At 59.0% G+C, this 21,098-nt stretch overlaps 1 protein-coding gene across 1 annotated transcript; it reads left to right on the top strand.

The window, feature by feature from the left end:
* Nucleotides 1-1,782: 1,782 nt before the first annotated feature.
* JAK3 (Janus kinase 3) lies at nt 1,783-20,864 on the top strand. Its single transcript, XM_036450034.2, has 25 exons — nt 1,783-2,134; nt 4,196-4,295; nt 5,668-5,863; nt 6,245-6,368; nt 6,701-6,812; nt 7,447-7,592; nt 7,996-8,290; nt 9,112-9,234; nt 9,324-9,481; nt 9,889-10,000; nt 10,477-10,663; nt 11,403-11,530; nt 11,743-11,874; nt 12,413-12,497; nt 13,175-13,302; nt 14,085-14,217; nt 14,302-14,453; nt 14,552-14,702; nt 15,290-15,429; nt 15,504-15,693; nt 16,589-16,713; nt 16,965-17,137; nt 17,676-17,793; nt 17,967-18,077; nt 19,657-20,864. Exons 3-25 carry the CDS (start codon nt 5,680-5,682, stop codon nt 19,762-19,764), a joined length of 3,315 nt encoding a protein of 1,104 aa, XP_036305927.1. The 5' UTR covers nt 1,783-2,134; nt 4,196-4,295; nt 5,668-5,679; the 3' UTR covers nt 19,765-20,864.
* Nucleotides 20,865-21,098: the final 234 nt, after the last annotated feature.

Raw genomic sequence — 21,098 nt, 5'->3', positions numbered from 1 at the left:
TGATTGGTGGTTCAGTGCTCAGGAATGTCTGGCTGCAGGTGGAGTTTCCGTCCGCCCATCAGTTGGAGGAAGGGAGCATCTATCACCAGCCTGTTGAGGACACTGGCCCGAGTCTCCCCTGGATGCTGTCCAGCCTCTTTCACTGAAAAGAGGACTTCAGGAGAGTTAAACACACAAACAAACCTTCAATCAGACCCTCCCTCTGTCCCTCTCCCTCCTCACTTCCTCCTGCCCCAGGGGCCTCCTCTGCTCTTTAAACTGCTTACATTTCCACGCTTTTGTCCTTGCGGGTGCCCTCTGCCAGGAGAGCTCTTTGTCCTGCCTTGGATCTCAGCTGGATGGATGCTGGCCTTTGCCCAGTCCCACGCAGCCCTGGCCTGTGAGCTAATTTTCTTTGCTGTCCATAAAGATTAATTGCTTCCCTTACAGACAGATGGTGAGGTGTGCCCTCGGGCAGATGCAGCTGGGGGCTGGGCACAGGGCACTGGTGCATGGGAGGGGGGCGCCTCTGCCCCCTCCCAGGTCTCCTGGGAGATACACCTGGAAGCAGAACTGGACCTTTGTCTGAGACAACTTCCTGGCCTCCTTTCTGGGAAGAGCCAGCCCCGTTCCCTTCCCTGGGCATAAAATTAGTTCCTCCGGCTGCCCAGTCCACACATGCCACAGATGGGTAAACTGAGGCCTGGGGAGCTGGGGTGTTGCTAGGACCCCACAGAGAGTGGGTCTGGAGCCTGTTTGTAACCGGTGTTAACGTAAAACACACACACACACACAACACACACAAAAACAAAACAAAACATTGAAAGCTGTAAAGAATTTTTGTGAGTTTATTTGAGCCAAACATATGCCGGAAAGCAGAACCTCAACAGATTGAGATAATGCTTCGAAAAATGGTGGGTTACATTTGTATTTATACACTGCAATCAAGGAGGGACATAGGTGGATTCTCTGAAATTCATTGGTGACGGAATAAGGAGGCGGGATAAAGCAAATCGGTGGGAAACCCCTGGGACTGGATAAAAAGTAAAATGACGGACATGTACTTAGGTGGGTACAGGAACAATTAACATGATAATGAAGGAATCTGTGGTATCAGTCCTGGCGCCCACCACATCTGATTGTGCCCCAGGGGCTCCAGAAAAAGGGAAGTTACAAGTTACCCAGACATCTCACAGATACGTTATCTTAGAGGCAAAAAGGCAAATGGGTTCAGGAAAGATCTAAATTGATTTCTTTGTCAGAAAAATATCAGCCTAGGACATGACTACCCACTATAACCTGTTTGTGGTTCAATATTTGATTTTCAGACCATCTTTTGAACTTACTTTAGCTCTCTGAGTTGGCAAGACCGCCAGGCAGGCCTCCCCTGAGCTTGTCAGGTCAGCATGTGGCTCCTTCTGTCCTCACCGGACAACCAATGGGTCCCGGCTGCCTGTCACCGCCTGAGCAGACACAGGGTTGCATCAGACATGCGTGTTTATTCCAATAACGCCGGCATATGGGGGAGCAGCGGGTCATCCATGAAAATCTGCTCCATCCCTCCCCAGCAGCCACTGGGGAGGAGGTAAAGATTAGCTGGGAGAGGAAGAACTGCAGGCATGGGGAAGTGAGGAAGGCACGATGGTCAGATTACAGGGTGTGCGGGCTGAGGGGTGAGAGGGCGGGTGCCCTGGGCGTCTGTGGGAGGGAGGGGGGGAGACTGGACGGGCGGTCCTCGGGAAAGGAGATGGACTGCATTCCAACGTGAGTCCTCACGTCCCAGGGCGGACAGCTCAGCCCGGTTAGAAAGCACTTCCTCCAACCGGCACAGAACCATCACGGTTATCCATCACGGTTAACAGGACACGATCAGTGCTTCTTTTCATGAGCGCCAGTCCCCGTTTCTCTAGTTCAGCCGTTGACGTACCGAGACCCCTGCCTGACCCGCTGCTGTGCGGGCTTCTGGAAATGTCTGCCCCTCCCCAGCTGGGCCCTCTCGCCTCCCCGCCCCCGTCCCCCACAGGCGGTGACTTTCGGTAAGTGACAGCCGCTCAGGAAGCCGAGGGGCCCACACAGGAAAGGGCCCAGCGGGACTTTTCTCCCTCTGCCACCCGGCTCTGCCTCCCCTCGCTGGCCCAGGGTCCCCGCCTGCCAGGTAAGATCTGGTGGTGCCACAGGCTCTGGCCGGGGCCCGGGGGGAGGGGTTGGGGTGCATGGTTATGTCAGGGCGCGTGGAGGGTCCTGTGACAGCAAGGGCAAGTTTGCCGCCAGGCCTGCGAGGGAGGCTGCGAGAGTGATGTGAGCTTGGACGCCGGGAAGCCCTGGCTCGGGGCCTCCGTTGTGCGGGCATAAAACAGACTCCACAGCCCAGCTCTGGGAGCCTGTGCCGATCGATTGATCACTGTACCAGCTTCGGGGACCAGTTCCTGCCCGGAGCCTGGGGTGACCCAGCAGGTGGGAATTTTGGTGTCAAAACAGGGGCATTTTTCTCGTCCTCCAAACCCGGGTTTTCACCCCGAGTTCTCCTTTTTTCACTTTCGATATTTAAACAATCGTGTGGGGTTTTTTGTTTTTGTTTTTTTTTAAGATTTATTTTAAAGAGAAGACATGCTGTGTGATTCCGTTTTTATGAAAGTGCAAAGTCGGACAAGACCAGGGTGGCTGTCAGAAGCAGGACCGTGGTCCCTGCCGAGGGTGACGGGGTCCCCAGGCTCCGGGGCTGTGAATGTTCCCATCACTGGCCTGGGAGCGGGTGGCACAGAGGGGTTTTTAGGGCAAAGTCCTGTCCCTACCACACCCTCCCTCCCGGACAGGAACCACTAAGCCACCCTGCCAGGGGACTTTCCTGTCTGCTTTGGCTGGCCTTTGTCTGGTGCTTGCTCGCTAAGGTTTGAGTCCGTTACTGCAAATTAAATGGGCTGACACCCCTGGGTGGCTCAGGGGACCCCCTCAGTGAGGTGGGTGAGGTGTCAGCCCATTTCACAGCTGACAGAGAGACCCAGTGGTGGGAGCCCTGGGAGAGTCACATGGGGGGGGGCCGGGGCTGGGATTTGAACCCAGAGCCTGGGGTCTTCATCTATCCCAGCCCCAGGATGTTATTCTGAGTGTGTGACAAACACATTACTGCTGTCCCCTCTTACCCCCATTCCCTACTGTTATTTTGTAACATTTAAAAAAACACTATTATTTTGTTTTCCCCAACGTTCTCTTTGTATCTTCTTAACCCAGGCAGTTTAAGTGGGTCTTGACCCCCTGCCTGATTTTCCTCACTTTCCCCCAGCCAGGTACCCCAAGCTCTGGGGATCCCCAGTGGTGACAGAGGGAGAGAGAGAGAGAGTCAGTCTCCTGGGCTTCCGGCCCTGGGGCCTGAGATGCCCTGAGGGACTCAGTGATAGGAGTGATAGAGACCAGAGAGGGTGGTGAGGCAGACACGGAGACCTCTGTGGGCAGAGTCATCAGACTGGGTCTCCCCGCCGGGCATGAGTCACAGCAGATGCAGAAGCTTCCAGCCAGAAGTGCTTGAGCATCACTCCCTCCAACAAGGGGTGAGGACATCCTTGCTCCTGTAAACCCTTAAGCGCAAAAGCCAGCACCCACCTGCTTCCTGGTTGGCAAATCTGTACATCTGTGATCAATTGCTCCTGCCTTCATGGGGCCGGGGCTGGAGGAGGGGGTCAGAGAGGCTGCAGATGGACTGGAGATGTCTGCCTTGGGCACTAACAAGAGCGTTTGGTGTGAGTTCACACAAACCTGGGTGCAGAGTATCTTCCAGCCCCCAGCACAGACCTCGCCTGGGGGCTTGTGGCTCCTCACCCACCTTGCATACTCAGAACCCCCGCCCCCCCTTTTCCCCCATCTCTTCCTCGTTCTCTCTGTGTACTTCTGTCCCTCTCTTTCTCTTTTCCCCGCCGATTTCCTACCTCACCCAGCAGTATCTCTATTCCTCCCCCAGTCCCACCCCTCACCCCTTTCTCAATCGAGGAGGTTTGTGTAGTAAACCATTTTGTGGAGCTCGATTGAACAGATTTGGGCTATAATGGACAAAATTTCTGGTCTGTATGTGAAGAGTAATACCCTGTTAATTTTAAAATGCTTTTAACAAAGACTTGCTAATAATTAAACTAACAGGTGTTTTTTGTTGTTGTTATTAATTCACTGTTATTTTATTATTTTTGCTTCATTCTCACCCCAAAATATTTTTTCTATTGATTTTTAGAGAGAGTGGAAGGGATTGGAAGAGACAGAGAGTGAGAAACATCCATGTGAGAGAGACACAGGAGCCCTGACCGGGGGCCAGAATCAAGCCAGCAATCAAGGTACATGCCCTTGACCGAAATCAAACCCGGGACTTTAGTCCAGAGGCCGATGCTCTATCCACTGAACCAAGCCAGCTAGGGCAATCCATTGTTATTTTTAACAAATTTTGGCGAATAGACCATATGTTGGGGAAAAAACCACACTAATAATTTCGCTGACATAAATAAATGTTACATATCTACAGCTATAGTTTACATGTTTAAATCTAGGAGTCACGGCTCCTAAACGATGTTCAGGGACTGACCAGCACGTGGTCACACCACCTCACGCGTTGGCTCTGCTGTCTGTTGGTGTGACTTTCCGCAGAGGCCAGGGTTAAGTGTGCCCCCAGCCACCCCGCCCGGGGCGTTAGCTCACTGTCTGTGCCTGGCGGATGCCTTTACTAGACCTACTCAGCATAAATGTAAAGTTACAGCGATAGATGTAGAAAACTTTTCTATAAAATTAAACTGTCACTACTAATTAAAAATTTTTAAATTTAATTTAATTTTATTGATTTTTCACAGAAAGGAAGAGAGAGTTAGAAACATCGATGAGAGAGAATCATCGACCAGCTGCCTCTTGCACACCCGCTACTGGGGATGTGCCCGCAACCAAGGCACATGCCCTTGACCGGAATCGAACCCGGACCCTTCAGTCTGCAAGGCAGCGCTCTATCCACTGAGCCAAACCAGTTTCGGCCCTACTGACTTAATTTTTAAATATATATATTTGTATTGATTTCAGAGAGGAAGGAAGAGGGGGAGAGAGATAAAAACATCCCATGTGGAGAGAGAATCATTGACGGGCTGCCTCCTGCACGCATTCCTGCTGGGCTCCAGCCCACCACCCATGTGCCCTGACTGGAATCCAAACATGACCTCCTGGTTCATAGATCAGTGCTCAACCTCTGAGCCACACCGGCCGGGTGTGGCTTAATTGTAATTACACAAGTGTGTCTACATAAGCAGAAACAGGTAAACTATCTAATTTGCCAAGTTTTAAAAACATATTTTTATTGATTTTTTTTTTACAGAGAGGAAGGGAGAGAGACAGAGAGCTAGAAACATTGATGAGAGAGAAAGATTGATCAGCCGCCTCCTGCACACCCCCCATTGGGGATGTGCCTGAAACCAAGGTACATGCCCTTGACCAGAATCGAACCTGGGACCTTTCAGTCCGCAGGCCGACGCTCTATCTGCTGAGCCAAGCCGGTTTTGGCTGTCAATTTTTTGACGTACACATTCAGAAAACCCACTTTATTACATAATGGACTTTTGGCTTTAACGGACCCCCCCCCCCCCCCGCCCAAATTAGCCCGTTCTGTCAACGTTTTACTCTATGTAGTCCTGCCCCTCTGCCCAGAACTCAGGCCTGCCTCTCTCTGTCCAGGCGGCTGCGCTCATGGCACCTCCCGGTGAAGAGACACCGCTGATCCCTGAGCGCTCTTACAGCCTCTCGTCCTCCGAGCCCGGAGCCCTGCACGTGCTGCTGCCCCCTCGAGGCCCCGGGCCCCCTCAGCGCCTGACCTTTTCCTTTGGGGAGCACTCGGCTGAAGAGCTGTGTGTTCGGGCCGCCAAGGCCAGCGGTGAGTGGGCCCTTAAAAATGCGGGGCCGGAGGGATGGGTGGGAGTGAGGGACCCGGATTGGGAGCTAGAATAGCTGCCAGCCTGAGTGAGTCAGCATTGGGCCTGAGGCTTTGAGGGATGCGTAGGAGTTTGGTAAGGGAGGAGGAGGGAATGGCGTGTGATAGCACAGGAGGGAAAACGGCTGATCATCCTTTACGTAGAGAGTACAGGGGAGAGACACTCTGGGGAGAGGGGGAGAGAGCCTGAGAAGATGGTGAGTGAGTGTGAGCAGGGGTGGCGCAGTGTCATAGTTGAAGGTGCCAGGGAGCCCTGTGGCACTGCGTGGGGGCTGCAGGGGACAGATGGAGACCAGGAGGGCGCTGACGGGGGCCTCCCCTCAGGCATCCTGCCCGTGTACCACCCCCTCTTTGCCCTGGCGCTGGAGGACCTGTCCTGCTGGTTCCCCCCGAGCCACATCTTCTCCGTGGAGGACGAGGGCACCCAGGTCCTGGTCTACCGGCTCCGGTAGGAAGCACTTCCTCCCCGCCCCCCGGCCCCCCCGTACCCCCCTTGCACTGCCTGCAGCCTTTGGCGGAGGAGAGCTTAGGAAATGGGAGTTTGAAACAGTGATCCTACAACGAATCATTTCCCTGTACCTCACAATGAGTGCTCCAGGGAGGGTGTGATCACTGTAGGGAAACTGAGGCCAGAGAGGGTGGATAGCTTGCCCAAGGTCACACAGCGATTCACTGGCACACCCTGGGCTCTGTGAGGTCTTGGCACAGTCCTCTATCTCCTCCCCGCCCCTCTTCCCGGCCAATACCCCACACTCCAGGGTTCTCCCCTCCCCTCCACAGCTTTTACTTCCCCAACTGGTTTGGGCTAGAGACGTGTCACCGCTTCGGGCTTCGAAAGGACTTGGCCAGCGCCATCCTTGACCTGCCAGTCCTGGAATACCTGTTTGCTCAGGTAGGGGTCCAGGTGGGGCCTGGCCCAGGGCTGGGGGCCCGCAGAGCAACCTCAGGGGTGGCCTTGGCTGATCCTCCCTGTGGCAACCCAGGGGCGGGGGTCAGCCCAGGGGCGGGGGTCAGCTCAGGGGCGGGGGTCAGCCCAGGGGCTGGGGTCAGCTCAGGGGCGGGGGTCAGCTCAGGGGCGGGGGTCAGCTCAGGGGCGGCGGTCAGCCCAGGGGTAGGGGTCAGCCCAGGGGCGGGGGTCAGCTCAGGGGCGGGGGTCAGCTCAGGGGCGGGGATCTGCCCAGGGGCGGGGGTCAGCCCAGGGGCGGGGATCAGCCCAGGGGCGGGGGTCAGCCCAGGGGCGGGGGTCAGCTCAGGGGCGGGGGTCAGCCCAGGGGCGGGGGTCAGCTCAGGGGCGGGGGTCAGCTCAGGGGCGGGGGTCAGCCCAGGGGCGGGGGTCAGCTCAGGGGCGGGGATCTTCCCAGGGGCGGGGGTCAGCCCAGGGGCGGGGGTCAGCTCAGAGGCGGGGATCTGCCCAGGGGCGGGGGTCAGCCCAGGGGCGGGGGTCAGCCCAGGGGCCGGGGTCAGCCCAGGGGTGGGGGTCCACAGGCCACCTCAGGGCTCACAGTTGGGCTGTGACCGGCTCCCAGCACCGCAATGACCTGGTGAGTGGCCGCCTGCCAGTGGGCCTCAGCCTGAAGGAGCAGGGCGAGTGTCTCAGCCTGGCGGTGCTGGACCTGGCTCGGATGGCCTGTGAGCAGGCCCAGCGGCCGGAGGAGCTGCTGAAGACCGTCAGGTGAGGGCCTCCGGACTGTGGAGCCCAGCTGCCAGCTGGGAGTGTGCAAACATGGCTCCACCAGGGCATCCCAGAGCTCAGGAACCCCAGAAGGCTCCCTGCCTACAAGCCTGCAGTGAGACCTAGGCCTCAACCCAGTCCCATGCCCCACTGAGGCTCCAGGGCCCTGCCTCCTGCCCCCAAAGGCCTGCCTGTGTCCCTGTCTGTCCCGTGGGCCCCAATGGCCTTCACCACGCTGAGGCCCTCCTCCCCTGCATGCCCCTGCGGGTGTCCTCATGCCTGCAGACAGGCCACACTACAGCCCCTCAACTAAAGCCTGGGTTGGGGGTGTGTCCCTGTCAGTCCCTGCCTCACGTGGCTGAGAGTCCCGTCCTGTCCTTCCCCTTCCCCCCTCCGCTCACAGCTACAAGACCTGCCTGCCCCCTGGCCTGCGCGACCTGATCCAGGGCCTGAGCTTCGTGACGCGGAGGCGCATCCGGAGGCGGGTGCGCCAGGCCCTGCACCGCGTGGCCACCTGCCAGGCTGACAGACACTCGCTTATGGCCAAATACATCATGGACCTGGAGAGACTGGACCTGGCGAGGGCCACGGAGACCTTCCTTGTGGGCCTCCCCGGGTCTGCTGGCGGTCCCGACGCGAAGGGGCTGCTCCGCGTGGCCGGGAGCAGCGGCATTGCCTGGAGTCCAGGGACACAGGAGGTGCCCACAGATCTGGGCAGGGGCGGGGCCAGAAATGGGCGGGCTATTGGGGCGGGGCCCAAGCTGGAGGAGGGACTGGGAGGGCTCAGGGAGTGGCTAGCAGAGTGAGGGGCGGGGCTGAGTGAGGAGGCGGGAGTGAGAAAAATGGATGGGCGGGGCTGAGAGGGAGGGCGCTGGTTGGGCGGAGCTAACCAATGGTACAGGGAGGAGGCGGGACTAAGGGCAGGGCTTCCGACTGGACTAAGAGAGAAAAATAAAGTGGAGCTAAGCAAGGGGGTTGGGGGGTGCTCAGGGAAGGTTCCCACTGAGAGATGGAGGAGGGTTTAAAAAAAAATATATATATATATATATATATATATATATATATATATATTTTTTTTTTTTTATTGATTTTTTACAGAGAGGGATAGAGAGTTAGAAACATTGATGAGAGAGAATGATCAATCAGCTGCCTTTTGCACACCCCCTACTGGGGATGTGCCTGCAACCAAGATACATGCCCTTGACTGGAATCAAACCTGGGACCTTTCAGTCTGCAGGCCGATGCTCTATCCACTGAGCCAAACCGGTTTCGGTGGAGGAGGGTTTTGGCAGGGGCAGGGTGGGGGGAATTTGGGGATGAGCAGGGGAGGGGTCGAATGGGGTGTGATTAACAGAAGAGGAGGGCTTGGCAGGGGCGAGGTGGGAGAGGAATGGACTGGGCCCGGCCGAGAGCTGTGGGGTTCATTGTGTGGGTCGGTAGGGTTCAGGCTTCCAAAAGAAGTTTGGGGGCTCCGAGGAAGCGGACTCCCGCCCTCAGGCCTCCGCTTCCTCCCTCCCAGGTCTTCCAGCCTTTCTGCGACTTTCCAGAGATCGTGGACATCAGCATCAAGCAGGCCCCGCGCGCTGGCCCCGCTGGGGAGCATCGCCTGGTCACCATCACCAGGACGGACAACCAGATCCTGGTGGGTGCGGGAAGCCCTCCCTCTCCCGACTTACCCGGGAGCGAGGACCACCGCAGGCGCTAACGCGGCCCTCGCCCGGCCCCTCGCAGGAGGCCGAGTTCCCGGGGCTGCCGGCCTCCCTGTCCTTCGTGGCGCTCGTGGACGGCTACTTCCGGCTGACCACGGACTCCCAGCACTACTTCTGCAAGGAGGTGGCGCCGCCGCGGCTGCTGGAGGAGGTGGCGCAGCAGTGCCACGGCCCCATCACGTAAGGACCCGCCTTGCATACCCGCCGCCCTCGGAAGCCTGTTCCACCAGGTCCAAACCCTGGTCACTCCCCTTCCTGGTGCCTCAATGTCCTCGCCTTCCTCAGCCCTGGACCAGGGGTCAAGTGCTGGACAGCCACTGCTGCATAGTCAGCACTCAAAGAGGCTGGGTCTCCTTTCTGCGCCCAGGCCACCAACTGTGTCCCTCCCTCTGACGTCTGGGGTCCCAGGCCATTTCCTCCTGCTTAATCATTTGGTCCATTTTACATGGGGCGGCGGGGAGGGAGGGAATGTTACCTGGTGAGGATCCCAGAGACCAGAATTAGAACCCAGGTTGACCATAGTGCTTGGTTCCTCTGCCTCCATCTCTTTGTCTTGCAAACGTGGCTCCCTCCCACCTTCCCCCAAGCCTGGATTTTGCCATCAACAAGCTCAAGACTGGTGGCTCCCTCCCTGGCTCCTACGTTCTCCGCCGCAGCCCCCAGGATTTCGACAGCTTCCTCCTCACTGTGTGTGTCCAGGTTGGTCCACCACCAGGAGCCAGGAGGTCAGGGAGGGCTTCCTGGAGGAGGAGAGATTTGAGTCGCGTCCCGAAAGGCGTGTGAGCATGTGCTTCCTGAAGAAGGGAAGGGAAAAGACGTGCCCAGTGGAGGGAAACAGCATGTGCGAAGGCTTGGAGATCAAGATGAGCCCGTGGTTTGCCGAAACCGGTTTGGCTCAGTGGATAGAGCATCAGCCTGCGGACTGAAAGGTCCCAGGTTCGATTCCGGTCAAGGGCATGTACCTGGGTAGTAGGGGGTGTGCAGAAGGCAGCTGATCGATGATTCTCTCTCATCGATGTTTCTAACTCTTTATCCTTCTCCTTTACTCTCTTGTTAAAAAATCAATAAAATATATTTTAAAAAAAGAAAAAGATGAGCCCGTGGTGCTCAAGAAAGAGGGAGAGAGCGTGGCCCGAGCTGCCTGCTCCCCACTCAGGGGCCACTCCTCCTTGCAGACCCCGCTGGGCCGCAATTACAAGGGCTGCCTCATCCGGTGCGACCCCACAGGAACCTTCTCCCTGGCTGGGCTGGGCCGGCCCCACAGCAGTCTCCGGGAGCTCCTGGCGGCCTGCTGGGACGGTGGTCTGCATGTGGACGGGGTTGCCCTGAACCTCACCTTCTGCTGCCCCCCCAGACCCAAAGGTGAGCCTGCCCTCTCCCTTGAGCTGAGGAGTCTCTCTGGGGCCCTGCTCTTCCGGGTGTCACAGCTCTTGGGTGGCCAGTGGCAGGAAATGCAACGTGGTTGAGGGAAGAAACGCTGATGTGATGGCTTGTGGGGTGGATCACAGTCTCAGGCACAGCGGAATCCAGACTCTGAGGGAGGGAGGTCACCAGCACTTCATCTCTCTCCATCGTTTGCCCTCCCCTCTGGGTGCGTTCACTCTCAGACAAACCCCTGGGATGGGGTGGCTCTGTGGAGACCGGGGCAACACGGAGACAGGTTGACCATAGAGTAAGGTGACCAGACGTCCCGCTTTTGGCGGGACAGACCCGATTTTTAACAATTAGTCTCCAAAAATTTTTAACAATTTTTTTCAAAAAATCGGGACTTTTTTTAAAACGCCGCAGGACACAGGACAAATTGTTAAAAATTGGGACAGCCCCGCCCAAAATCGGGACACCTGGTCACCTTGCCATAGAGCTGGTTGCTCATTGGCACCCCAAGCCCCCAGGTTCTTGCCCTCTCTGTTTCCTCACCTCGGGGGCTGCCAGGAGTCTCCTCTCCCGTGAACCACGGGTCCTGCCGTCCTCACCGCAGGGCCGGCTTCCTGGGGAGACTTCCAAACGACGACAGGAAGCGAGCGAACCGTTGAGGGCCTCTGACCTCTGACCTCTGACCTCTGACCTCTGGTTTTTCTCTCTCCACCCCCGCGCCTCGTAGAAAAGTCCAACCTGATTGTGGTCCGGAGAGGCTGCAGCCCACCCACATCGTCCCCTGTCCAGCCCCACGGGGGGTGCCAGCTGAGTCAGATGACATTTCACAAGATCGCCGCGGACAGCCTGGAGTGGGTGAGGAGCCTCAGGGACCGGGGGTGGAGGGGGCCCCTCCGCTGGAGTCAGAGACCCGGTCTGCATCCCTCTCTGCTGTGTGGCCTCAGGCATGTGACGTGACCTCTCTGTGCGTCTGCTCCAGCATCTGTAACATGGGGCGAGAGGGGTGGTGGGGGTGGGAGGGTCGGGATCCCCTTACCGGCCTCTCCTGTTGTTCCCTCACCCTCCAGCGGGAGAACCTGGGTCATGGGTCCTTCACCAGGATCTACCGGGGCTGTCGCCACGAGACTGTGGATGGGGAGCCTCGGGAGACGGAGGTGCTGCTCAAAGTGCTGGACGGGAAACATAAGCACTGCATGGAGGTGAGCTGGTGGGGACCAGGCCTTTGGGGCCAGGGCTGGCTGCAGAGCGGGTCACGGGATCAGAGGCGTTTTAGAACACAGAACTGTAGCCACAGCCTCTCCGAAGGATGGAGTACGGAAGAGTCCGGGAACGCCAATGCCAATGGGAAGAGTGCAACTAACCAGTGCAAGGGTCCTGAGGCGGGACCGAGCAGGGCACATCTGAGGACCAGTGAGGAGGCCAGTGGGCTAGAGAGGAGCGTGCAAAGGACAGGGAGTGGTGTCGGTGGAGGCATCAGAGGGGCTGGGCCTTGCTTAACCTCCAAACCTCCCACTTACCTGTGAGAGATTGGAGGCACACTACGGTGCCCACTTCCAGCCGCCATCAGAAAATTATACTATGGAGTGCAGTGTCCACTCACAGTGGGACCCAGGCCCAGAAAGAGTGGGGGCCAGGCCTCCTCCTAGGGCAGGCGTGTGAGCTGTAAGTGTGGGGTCGCTGGTCGGAACCTGGAGTGAGAGGAACCCAGGCATCTTCTCTCCCTCCTGACCTCCCCAGTCATTCCTGGAAGCAGCGAGTCTGATGAGCCAAGTGTCATACCAGCATCTCGTGCTGCTTCATGGCGTGTGCATGGCCGGAGACAGTAAGAGACTCCCCGTCCCCCACCCCCACCCCCCACCCCCACCGCCTCCCGGAGCCTCTCCATGGCAGCATTCGGAATACACATCCAGGGCCCCTCATGTACAAAGACCCCTCAATCGCCACTCCAGGCTCCACCAACACCCAGCCCCACAGCATGTCCAGCCAGCCCTGGGTTCCAAGGTCACTTCACTGTCCGCCCTGCTGCAGCTCGGTCAGGGCCATCGCCTCCCCAGGCCTCCACCCCACCCATTAGCTCATCCGGGAGCTGGTGCACGGCCGAGGGCGTGCCGGGCCGGCCAGGTGACAGGTGATGGTGTGGCATGGGGACAGTGCAGGGCGCCGGGGCGGCCAGAGGCACCCACAGGGCTCAGAGAGGAGGCGATGGTGTGGGCGGTGAGGATGAGGAGGAGTCAGGGGAGGGAGAGAAGGGGGTGTTCTAGGCAGAAGCCACCGAATGCACCAAGGGCTGGGTGTGAGATACAGAGAGCTCAGGGCCTGCCGGGCACTCCAGGCAGAGAGCTCTGAGGAGGGAGGAGGGGAGGGGGGAGGGGAGCAGGGTGAGGATGGAGGAGAGGGGAGGGGACAGGCAGAGCACAGAGTGTGGTGACTGCTGAGGCCGAGTGGAGGCGGAGCCTGTTGCCCACCGTGCAGCCCCGCCCTTCCCTGTGCGGCCACCAGGCGTCATGGTGCAGGAATTTGTCCACCTGGGAGCCCTGGACACGTACCTCCGCAAGTGCGGCCACTTGGTGCCCGCCAGCTGGAAGCTTCAGGTGGTCAAGCAGCTGGCCTACGCTCTCAACTACCTGGTGAGTGCTCCTCTGCCTGCTCCGTCCTCCCTTCCCAGAAGGGAGAGGGCGTGGAGGGCGGGCTCAGGGGTGTGGGGAGCAGTGTGCTAGGGGAGGCATCTTAGACAGAGGGCAAAGCCTATGCACAGGCTCAGAGATGCCAGAGCAGAGGAAGGGGCAGCGGGTTGTCTGGATATTGGGGAGCAGTGAGCCATAAGGCTGGGTCGGGGGGGAAGCCTTCCCGAAGAGCGGGGTGTGGGGGTGTGGGGGGGAGGCTGGAAGGTTGAGTTGGAGTTCCTGGTGAGGAGAAAGCAAGGAGGGCGTGTCCGGCTGAGGGGACAGCCTGGGCCAAGGCCGTACAGTGAAGAGGGTCTGGGGGCATCATTCCGTTCGCTTGGCAGGAGATTGTGTGTGTGTGTGTGTGTGTGTGTGTGTGTGTAGGTGTGAAAGAGAGAGAGAGAGAGAGAGAGAGAGAGAGAGAGAGAGAGAGAGCGAGCTCATGGGAAGAAGGCACAGGGCTGGGCTTCAGAAGGCCTTGAACGCCAGGCTGAGGACCTCTGACCTTATCCTGAAGCCCCTGGGGAGCCTCCGGGTGGGAGAGCAGCGTTTGAGAAGGGGAGTGCCATCGTCAGGGAATAGGGGGTGGGCTAGAGGAAGCCAGTCAGGCTGCCAGTGTTCTGGGGAAGATTCCGGAGTATGGCCGGCGCAGCCCAGAGGGGCTTTGCAGGGTGTGTAGCAGTCAGCAGCCAGCATAGTCACCCATCAGACCCTCCCTGGCATTCCCGCACACCCGGCCCCCTTAGGAGGACAAAGGCCTCCCGCACGGCAATGTCTCCGCCCGGAAGGTGCTCCTGGCTCGGGAGGGGACTGACGGGAGCCCGCCCTTCATCAAGCTGAGCGACCCTGGGGTCAGCCCCACGGTGCTCAGCCTGGAGAGTAAGTGCAGAGGGCTGGGGGAGGGATGGACCCCGTGGGGCAAGGAAGTGATCCCTGCTGCCATCTCCTCCCCCCTCCCCCCAGTGCTCACTGACAGGATCCCCTGGGTGGCCCCTGAGTGCCTGCAGGAGGGCCGGACACTTGGCTTGGAAGCTGACAAGTGGGGCTTCGGGGCCACCGTCTGGGAGGTGTTCAGCGGTGTCACGATGCCCATCAGCACCCTGGAGCCCGCCAAGGTCAGCGTTTCCCCTTGGACAGCTTGGGGAGGGTGGGTGGGTCTGGGAAGGCCTCCCGAGGGGGCACCGGGGTGACTGGCTCCTCCTTCCATCCTCAGAAGCTCCAGTTTTACGAGGAGCGGCAGCAGCTGCCTGCCCCTAAGTGGATGGAGCTGGCCCTGCTGATCCAACAGTGCATGGCCTACGAGCCGGACCACAGGCCCTCCTTCCGCGCCGTCATCCGCGACCTGAACAGCCTCATCACATCAGGTGCTGCCCCGGCCACGGGGTGGGCAGCGCCTGCGTGTGGTATCGGGCCCCGTGGGAGCAGAGCCCAATCGGTGTGCCTAGAAAGATGGGCGTGTGGGTCCCGTAACCGTCCGCTGTAACGGTCAGTTTGACGGCAGCTGTAACAAACAGGCACCTGAGCTCAAGGCTGAGCATGCTGGGAGTGTAGCTCTCATTCCGTGAGGGTGGTGTCCAGGCCAACAGGCACCTCTCTGTGGACCCACCCCCGGACCTCAGGCCTCTGTTGGGTCCTCTGTAGTTAAGAACGTGGAGGGTCCCATTCTAGGTTTCCACGTGCCAGGCCTGGAGGGGTACAGAGTGCATCACCCTCATCCGTCTGAGCTCAGTCATGTGACCACAGCTCACACCAGTGGAGTCTGGGAAGGCCCTTCAATGCCCACAGCCACGTGTGGTTGCACAGGGTGTGCCCTGCCTGAGGGCCCTGCCTGGGCCCAGCGGGCACTGCTTCAGCCCTACACAGTACCCTCTGGCTCGCGGTGGCCCTGTGCACAGAAAGGGTGTGCCTGCAGACTGAAGTCACATAACAGATCCCTGTCTGCGGCCCCCAGATTATGAGCTGCTTTCGGACCCCACACCTGGTGCCCTGGCGCCCCACGATGGGCTGTGGAATGGCGCCCAGCTCTACGCCTGCCAGGACCCCACCATCTTCGAGGAGAGACACCTCAAGTACATTGCACAGCTGGGCAAGGTGAGGTGGGCCGGGCCGGGCTGGGGTGGGCAGGGTGGCACCTGGGCGCGGACACCAGCCCTGCTCTCCCTCAGGGCAACTTCGGCAGCGTGGAGCTGTGCCGCTACGACCCGCTGGGAGACAACACGGGCGCCCTGGTGGCGGTGAAGCAGCTGCAGCACAGCGGGCCGGACCAGCAGAGGGACTTCCAGCGGGAGATCCAGATCCTCAAAGCCCTGCACAGCGACTTCATTGTCAAGTACCGCGGGGTCAGCTACGGCCCAGGTGCACCCCGCCCCAAAGCCCACTTCCCCATCACCCCTCAGTGCCGCTTTGGGGGAGTCTGGGAGCCCCAGCGGGTGCCGTAGACACTGTTATTTATTCCTCGCTATGGCTTCCAGCCCTGCCCCCAGGGCTGACCTTGGATGGTGATTTTTCTGAGTTTCAATATTCCCACCTGAAAAATGGGTCATGATGAGGTGTCAGTGAGTCAGTATACCTGGTAGGAAGTATTCAAGAGACTTCAGCAATAGGAGTTGTTGCCTTCCCACCTATCTATACTAATAAAAGGGTAATATGCTAATTAAACCGGGAGGCCTTCCAGGAGACCTTCCAGACGTCCTTTTGGACAAAGCCAAGGAATTGCGGTCAAGGCAGAGGTGGTTAGGGGTGATCAGGCCAGGAAGGGAGAGCAGTTGGGGGCTATCAGGTCAGTGAGGGGTCAGTTGGGGGCAAGAAGGCCAGCAAGGGGAGGACTGTTGGGAGAGAGCAGGCCAGCAGGCAGAGTAGTTAGGGGCAATCAGGCAGATGAGCAGTTAGGGGCCAGTGGTCTTGGATTGTGAGAGGGATGTCTGACTGCTGGTTGGGCCTAAACTTGAAGTCAGACATCCCCCGAGGGGTCCCAGATTGGAGAAGGTGCAGGCCAGGCTGAGGGACTCCCTCCCTCACGAATTTTGTGCGCCAGGTCTCTAGTCTATAAAATGCTAATTAGACTGGATGTCCTTCCTGACTAAGCCAGGGCTGCGACAGCCGCCACATTTCAAGCACTGAGCTTCTAGCTTTGTAGAAAGCAACACTGAGTCCAGGAAGGTCCCACTCTGAACAGGGGGAAGAGTGGGGAAGGGAGTAGAGAGAGCTGGGCCCCGGGTGACGCCTCCGCCTCCGCCTCCCCACCTCCTAGGCCGCCAGAGCCTGCGGCTGGTCATGGAGTACCTGCCCAGCGGCTGCCTGCGCGACTTCCTGCAGCGGCACCGGGCGCGCCTGGACGCCGGCCGCCTGCTGCTCTACGCCTCGCAGATCTGCAAGGTGCGGGAAGCCAGGGACCTGCGGGCCCAGCCGGCTAGCCTTGGGTGGGAGTCTGAGGAGCCTGGGAAAGCTGACTTGGGGTCCAGGTCTGGTTGGCGGGTGAGGTTGAGTTTGGGCTAAGGTCAGGACTGGAGCGTAGGATGGGGCAGAATGGGGTTAGGCTTGGGATCTGGGTTGGGACTGGGGCTGGATCCAGGTCAGGCTCGGGGACCCTTGCTGAGTCACACTCTGTACCCCATGTCCGGCCGCAGGGCATGGAGTACCTGGGCTCCCGCCGCTGTGTGCACCGCGACCTGGCAGCACGCAACATCCTGGTGGAGAGCGAGACGCACGTCAAGATCGCTGACTTCGGCCTCGCCAAGCTGCTGCCCCTGGACAAAGACTATTATGTTGTCCGGGAACCAGGCCAAAGCCCCATCTTCTGGTGGGAAACCCGCTTCAGCCCGGCCCTCTTCCCCACAGGCTTCTCCCTCCCTGGCCACCCCCTCCCAGGGCACTGGTCCCGCCCACAGCGGCAGCTACACCCTGAGCCCGCCCTAGTCCCCTGCTTCTCCTCTCCTCTATCCGGGCCCCTCCTTTGCTTCCCCTGCTCTGATCTGGCCCCTTCTCCCCTTTTCCTTACTGTCCTGGGCCCACCCTAGGCCTGCCCCACCCACAGCCCCGGCTCCGGCCCTTCAGCCCGGCCCCTCCCCCTCAGCACTGGCCCCGCCCCCTCAGCACTGGCCCCTCCCGTCCCCACAACACAGAGTTGACAGTACCCACCTCCCCCCAACACCCCCTCCCCGCCCCCAGGTCCCGGCCTGTGGCCACAGATTGAGCTCCATCCCACAGTCAGGGGACCTGAGCCTGGAGCTGGAGTCTGACCTTCCTATAGTGCAGCCCACCTGCCCTGGACAGCCCAGTGCTGCTCCTTTCCTGTCCTCGGCCCCCACTCGCACCCTAAGGCCCCCTGGCCCCTCCAGGTACGCCCCGGAGTCCCTCTCCGACAACATCTTCTCGCGCCAGTCAGACGTCTGGAGCTTCGGGGTGGTTCTGTACGAGCTGTTCACCTACAGCGACAAGAGCCGCAGCCCTTCCGCGGTGAGTGCGCGCCCTGAGCCCCTGGCACCCTCCTTCTCCCGCCCGCTCTCTAGGCTGGCCGCCTCCCCTCAGGCAGCCCTCCCGTCACAGAGGACCCTCCCCTACCCCCGCCAGGGCGAGCCCCCCTCCCTGCAGGAGGGCTCACCCCCCATCACCCCGTTCCTCTGGCCCAGGAGTTCCTGCGGATGATGGGATGCGAGCGAGATGTCCCGGCTCTCTGCCGCCTCCTGGACCTGCTGGCCGAGGGCCAGAGGCTGCCTGCGCCTCCAGCCTGCCCTGCTGAGGTGAGTGCTCGGAGGAGGGGTCTTGGGCAAGCCCGCTGGCCCCCCTGCGTCTCCCCGCCGCCTGCTCCGCGGGGGCGTGAGGCTGAGCGTTTTCAGAGCCACAGTGACCCCCATCCAAGAGGGAGACAGCAGTGCCTCACAGGGTGGGGAAGCCCAAATTGCGGGGCTCATGTTTATCACCACAGCTTTGTGGTTTTTGTTAGTCCTCACCAGAGCAAAATTTTCCCGTTGATTTTTATGGATCTTTTTTAAAAATATATATTTTATTGATTTTTTACAGAGAGGAAGAGAGAGAGATAGAAGTTAGAAATATCGATGAGAGAGAATCATCGATCAACTGCCTCTTGCACACCCCCTACTGGGGATGTGCCTGCAACCAAGGTACATGCCCTTCACCGGAATCGAACCCGGGATCTTTCAGTCCGCAGACCGACACTCTATCCATTGAGCCAAACCGGTTTTGGCTTCCATTGATTCTTAGAGAGAGTGGAAGGGAGGGAGGGAGAGGAAGGAAGGGAGAGAGAGAGAGAGAGAAACATCAATGTGAAAGAGACACATCAATTGGTTACCTCGGTGCACTCCCTTGACCAGGAATTGAACCCACGACTCTTTGGTGCATGGCACAACGCTCTAACTACTGAGCATACCAGCCAGGGCGATCATCACAACTTTTGTGCAAGTTTCTGCCAGGCACTTGGTCATTCGTTTGGGCCACAGATGTGGAGCCACGACTGTGTTCTAAAGCTGGGGACTCAGCAGGGCCCTCCCAGTCACCAGCGGAAACCAGCGGGAACATTCTGGAGGGGCCCTGGCCCGTGTGGCTCCGTTGGCTGGGCATGATCCTGCGCACAGAAAGGTTGCTGCTTCCATTCCGGGCTCAGGGCACACGCCCAGGTTGCAGGCTTGATCCCTAGTAGGGAGCATGCAGGAGGCAGCCAATGGATGTTTCTCCCTCTCCCTTCCTCTCAATCTTAAAATCAACACAAATATTGCCAAAACCGGTTTGGCTCAGTGGTAGAGCGTCGGTCTGCGGACTGAAAGGTCCCAGGTTCGATTCCAGTCGGGGGCATGTACGTCGGTTGCAGGCACATCCCTGGTGGGGGTGTGCAGGAGGCAGCTGGTCGATGTTTCTCTCTCATTGACGTTTCTAGCTCTCCATCTCTCTCCCTTCCTCTCTGTAAAAAATCAATAAAATATATTTAAAAAGAAAAAGAAAGCCATGCTGGTGGGAAAGAGGTGAACGGGGAGGTGGTCAGGGAGGGATGGCCAGGGAGGACCTCTCAGAGGAGGTGGTACAAGAAGAGGAGCCCATCCATGGAGGAATCAGCAGCTGTAAGGCCCCGAGGTGGGAAGGAGCTTGGTGCGTGTAAATAACGGTGTGGCTGCCTGGGAGAAGGGAGGAGTGATGGAGGGAAGGAGGCAGAGGAAGGTGAGATTCTGTTCTGAGACCCTTAGGGAGCCATGGGAGGCTTTGGAGCAGGGAGGGAGGGAGTCTAAGTGTATTTTAGAACAAGAGTCATGTCCTTCCCACCACTGCCTTGTGACCTGATGTCTCCTCCTCCTCACCCCCTCCCTCCAGGTTCATGAGCTCATGAAGCTGTGCTGGGCTCCTAGCCCACAAGACCGCCCATCCTTCAGCACCCTGGGCCCCCAGCTGGAGGCGCTGTGGAGTGCAAGTCGCGGGTAGCGTGCGGAAGCATGAGATGCACAGCTTCCCTGCGTGTCTGGAGGGAGACCCTCACTCACTGTGGTTTTTATATCTCCCGCACCTCTGGGTTCTTGTCGCCATGGACGGGCCTCGCGAGTTTGGGCAGGATGCTGCCACCTGCTTCACGGAGACCCCCATGAGTCAAATGACACTGAGTTTGGGGGCACCCCTGGCTTGTGGAGCGAGGGTGGCAGCTTCGTGGCCATTGGAACTTGTAAATATTCAAGACAGACGGCCCAAGCCCTGCTCCCAGCGGGGCGGGGCCACATTTAAGCTCCTCCCATTTCCCTATCCTCTCAGAGACTGTCTTCCCTGACTAGCTTCCAGTAGGGACGTTGTGTAGCTTTAAATGTATATGAGCGCAGTCTTCTGTTTGCCCATCCTGCTCTCACTGGAGGAAGCCAAGGACAGGAGCCGCTGCTCTGGTTGGAAATTTACGTTTTGGAAGAGCAAGTTTGACTGGGACTGTGTGAAGGGCCAGGAGATGCTGGGGTCCCCGTCCACCCTAACTGTACCCCAGGGCTTGTTTCCCCGCCTGTACACTGGGGCCTTTCTCTCTTGATCAGAGGATTACACACTGATGACTCTGACAGGAGCTTTTCAGCAGCTGAGGGAAGGAAAGGCATTCTTGGCAGAGGGAACATCATGGCGACAGTGAGGAAGCTCAGAGGACAGAGTTCGTTGGAGCCACTTATTTGCTGTGTGACAATGGGCAGGTTGCTTCCCCTCTCTGGGCCCCAGTTCCAAATGCTGGCTCCTCGGCTGTGCAAAGCCCACTTGTGGTGGCTTGTGCAGGTTAAGCCCCACCAAACCTTCTCAGCTGCCTGCAAGGCTTTGCTGCCACTTAGCCTCCCTGGAAAACCTGCATTCACCTCTCAAACCCCAGCTGTCAGTCACCTCCCCGCAGCCTTCCTTCGTGTGCTCCCACTACACCCGCAAGGCCTGTGCTTCCTGCTGACCATAGGGCTGGGGTGCCGACCCGCCAGCTGTCTCTTCTGCTCTGGAGGCTCCATGGGGGCTGGGCAGGGTGGGCACAGAGGGGACTCTGGGCTGTTTGTTGAATGAATAAAGGAGTTCAGTGGAAGGGATGGTTTGTTGCTGGACTTGGGTGATGGGGAACCTTGAGGAGGGTACTATCAGGGGAGAGATGTGGTTAGGGCTGGGGGGGGGTAGAGACCCCTGAAGGGCACAGTGGGGGCCTTGGGAGAGGCTGCGGGAGGAGGACAGCAGGGTAGGGCATTGGCTGGGGCCCTGGAGGACAGAAGCCCTCCCCCAGCCCCAGCTGCTGGCCTCGGCTCTGTCCTGGGGAGCTG

Source organism: Pipistrellus kuhlii, unplaced genomic scaffold (genome assembly GCF_014108245.1).
Source record: "Pipistrellus kuhlii isolate mPipKuh1 unplaced genomic scaffold, mPipKuh1.p scaffold_m20_p_21, whole genome shotgun sequence".
NCBI lineage: Eukaryota > Metazoa > Chordata > Mammalia > Chiroptera > Vespertilionidae > Pipistrellus > Pipistrellus kuhlii.
This window is presented reverse-complemented; position numbering and strand designations above follow the sequence as displayed.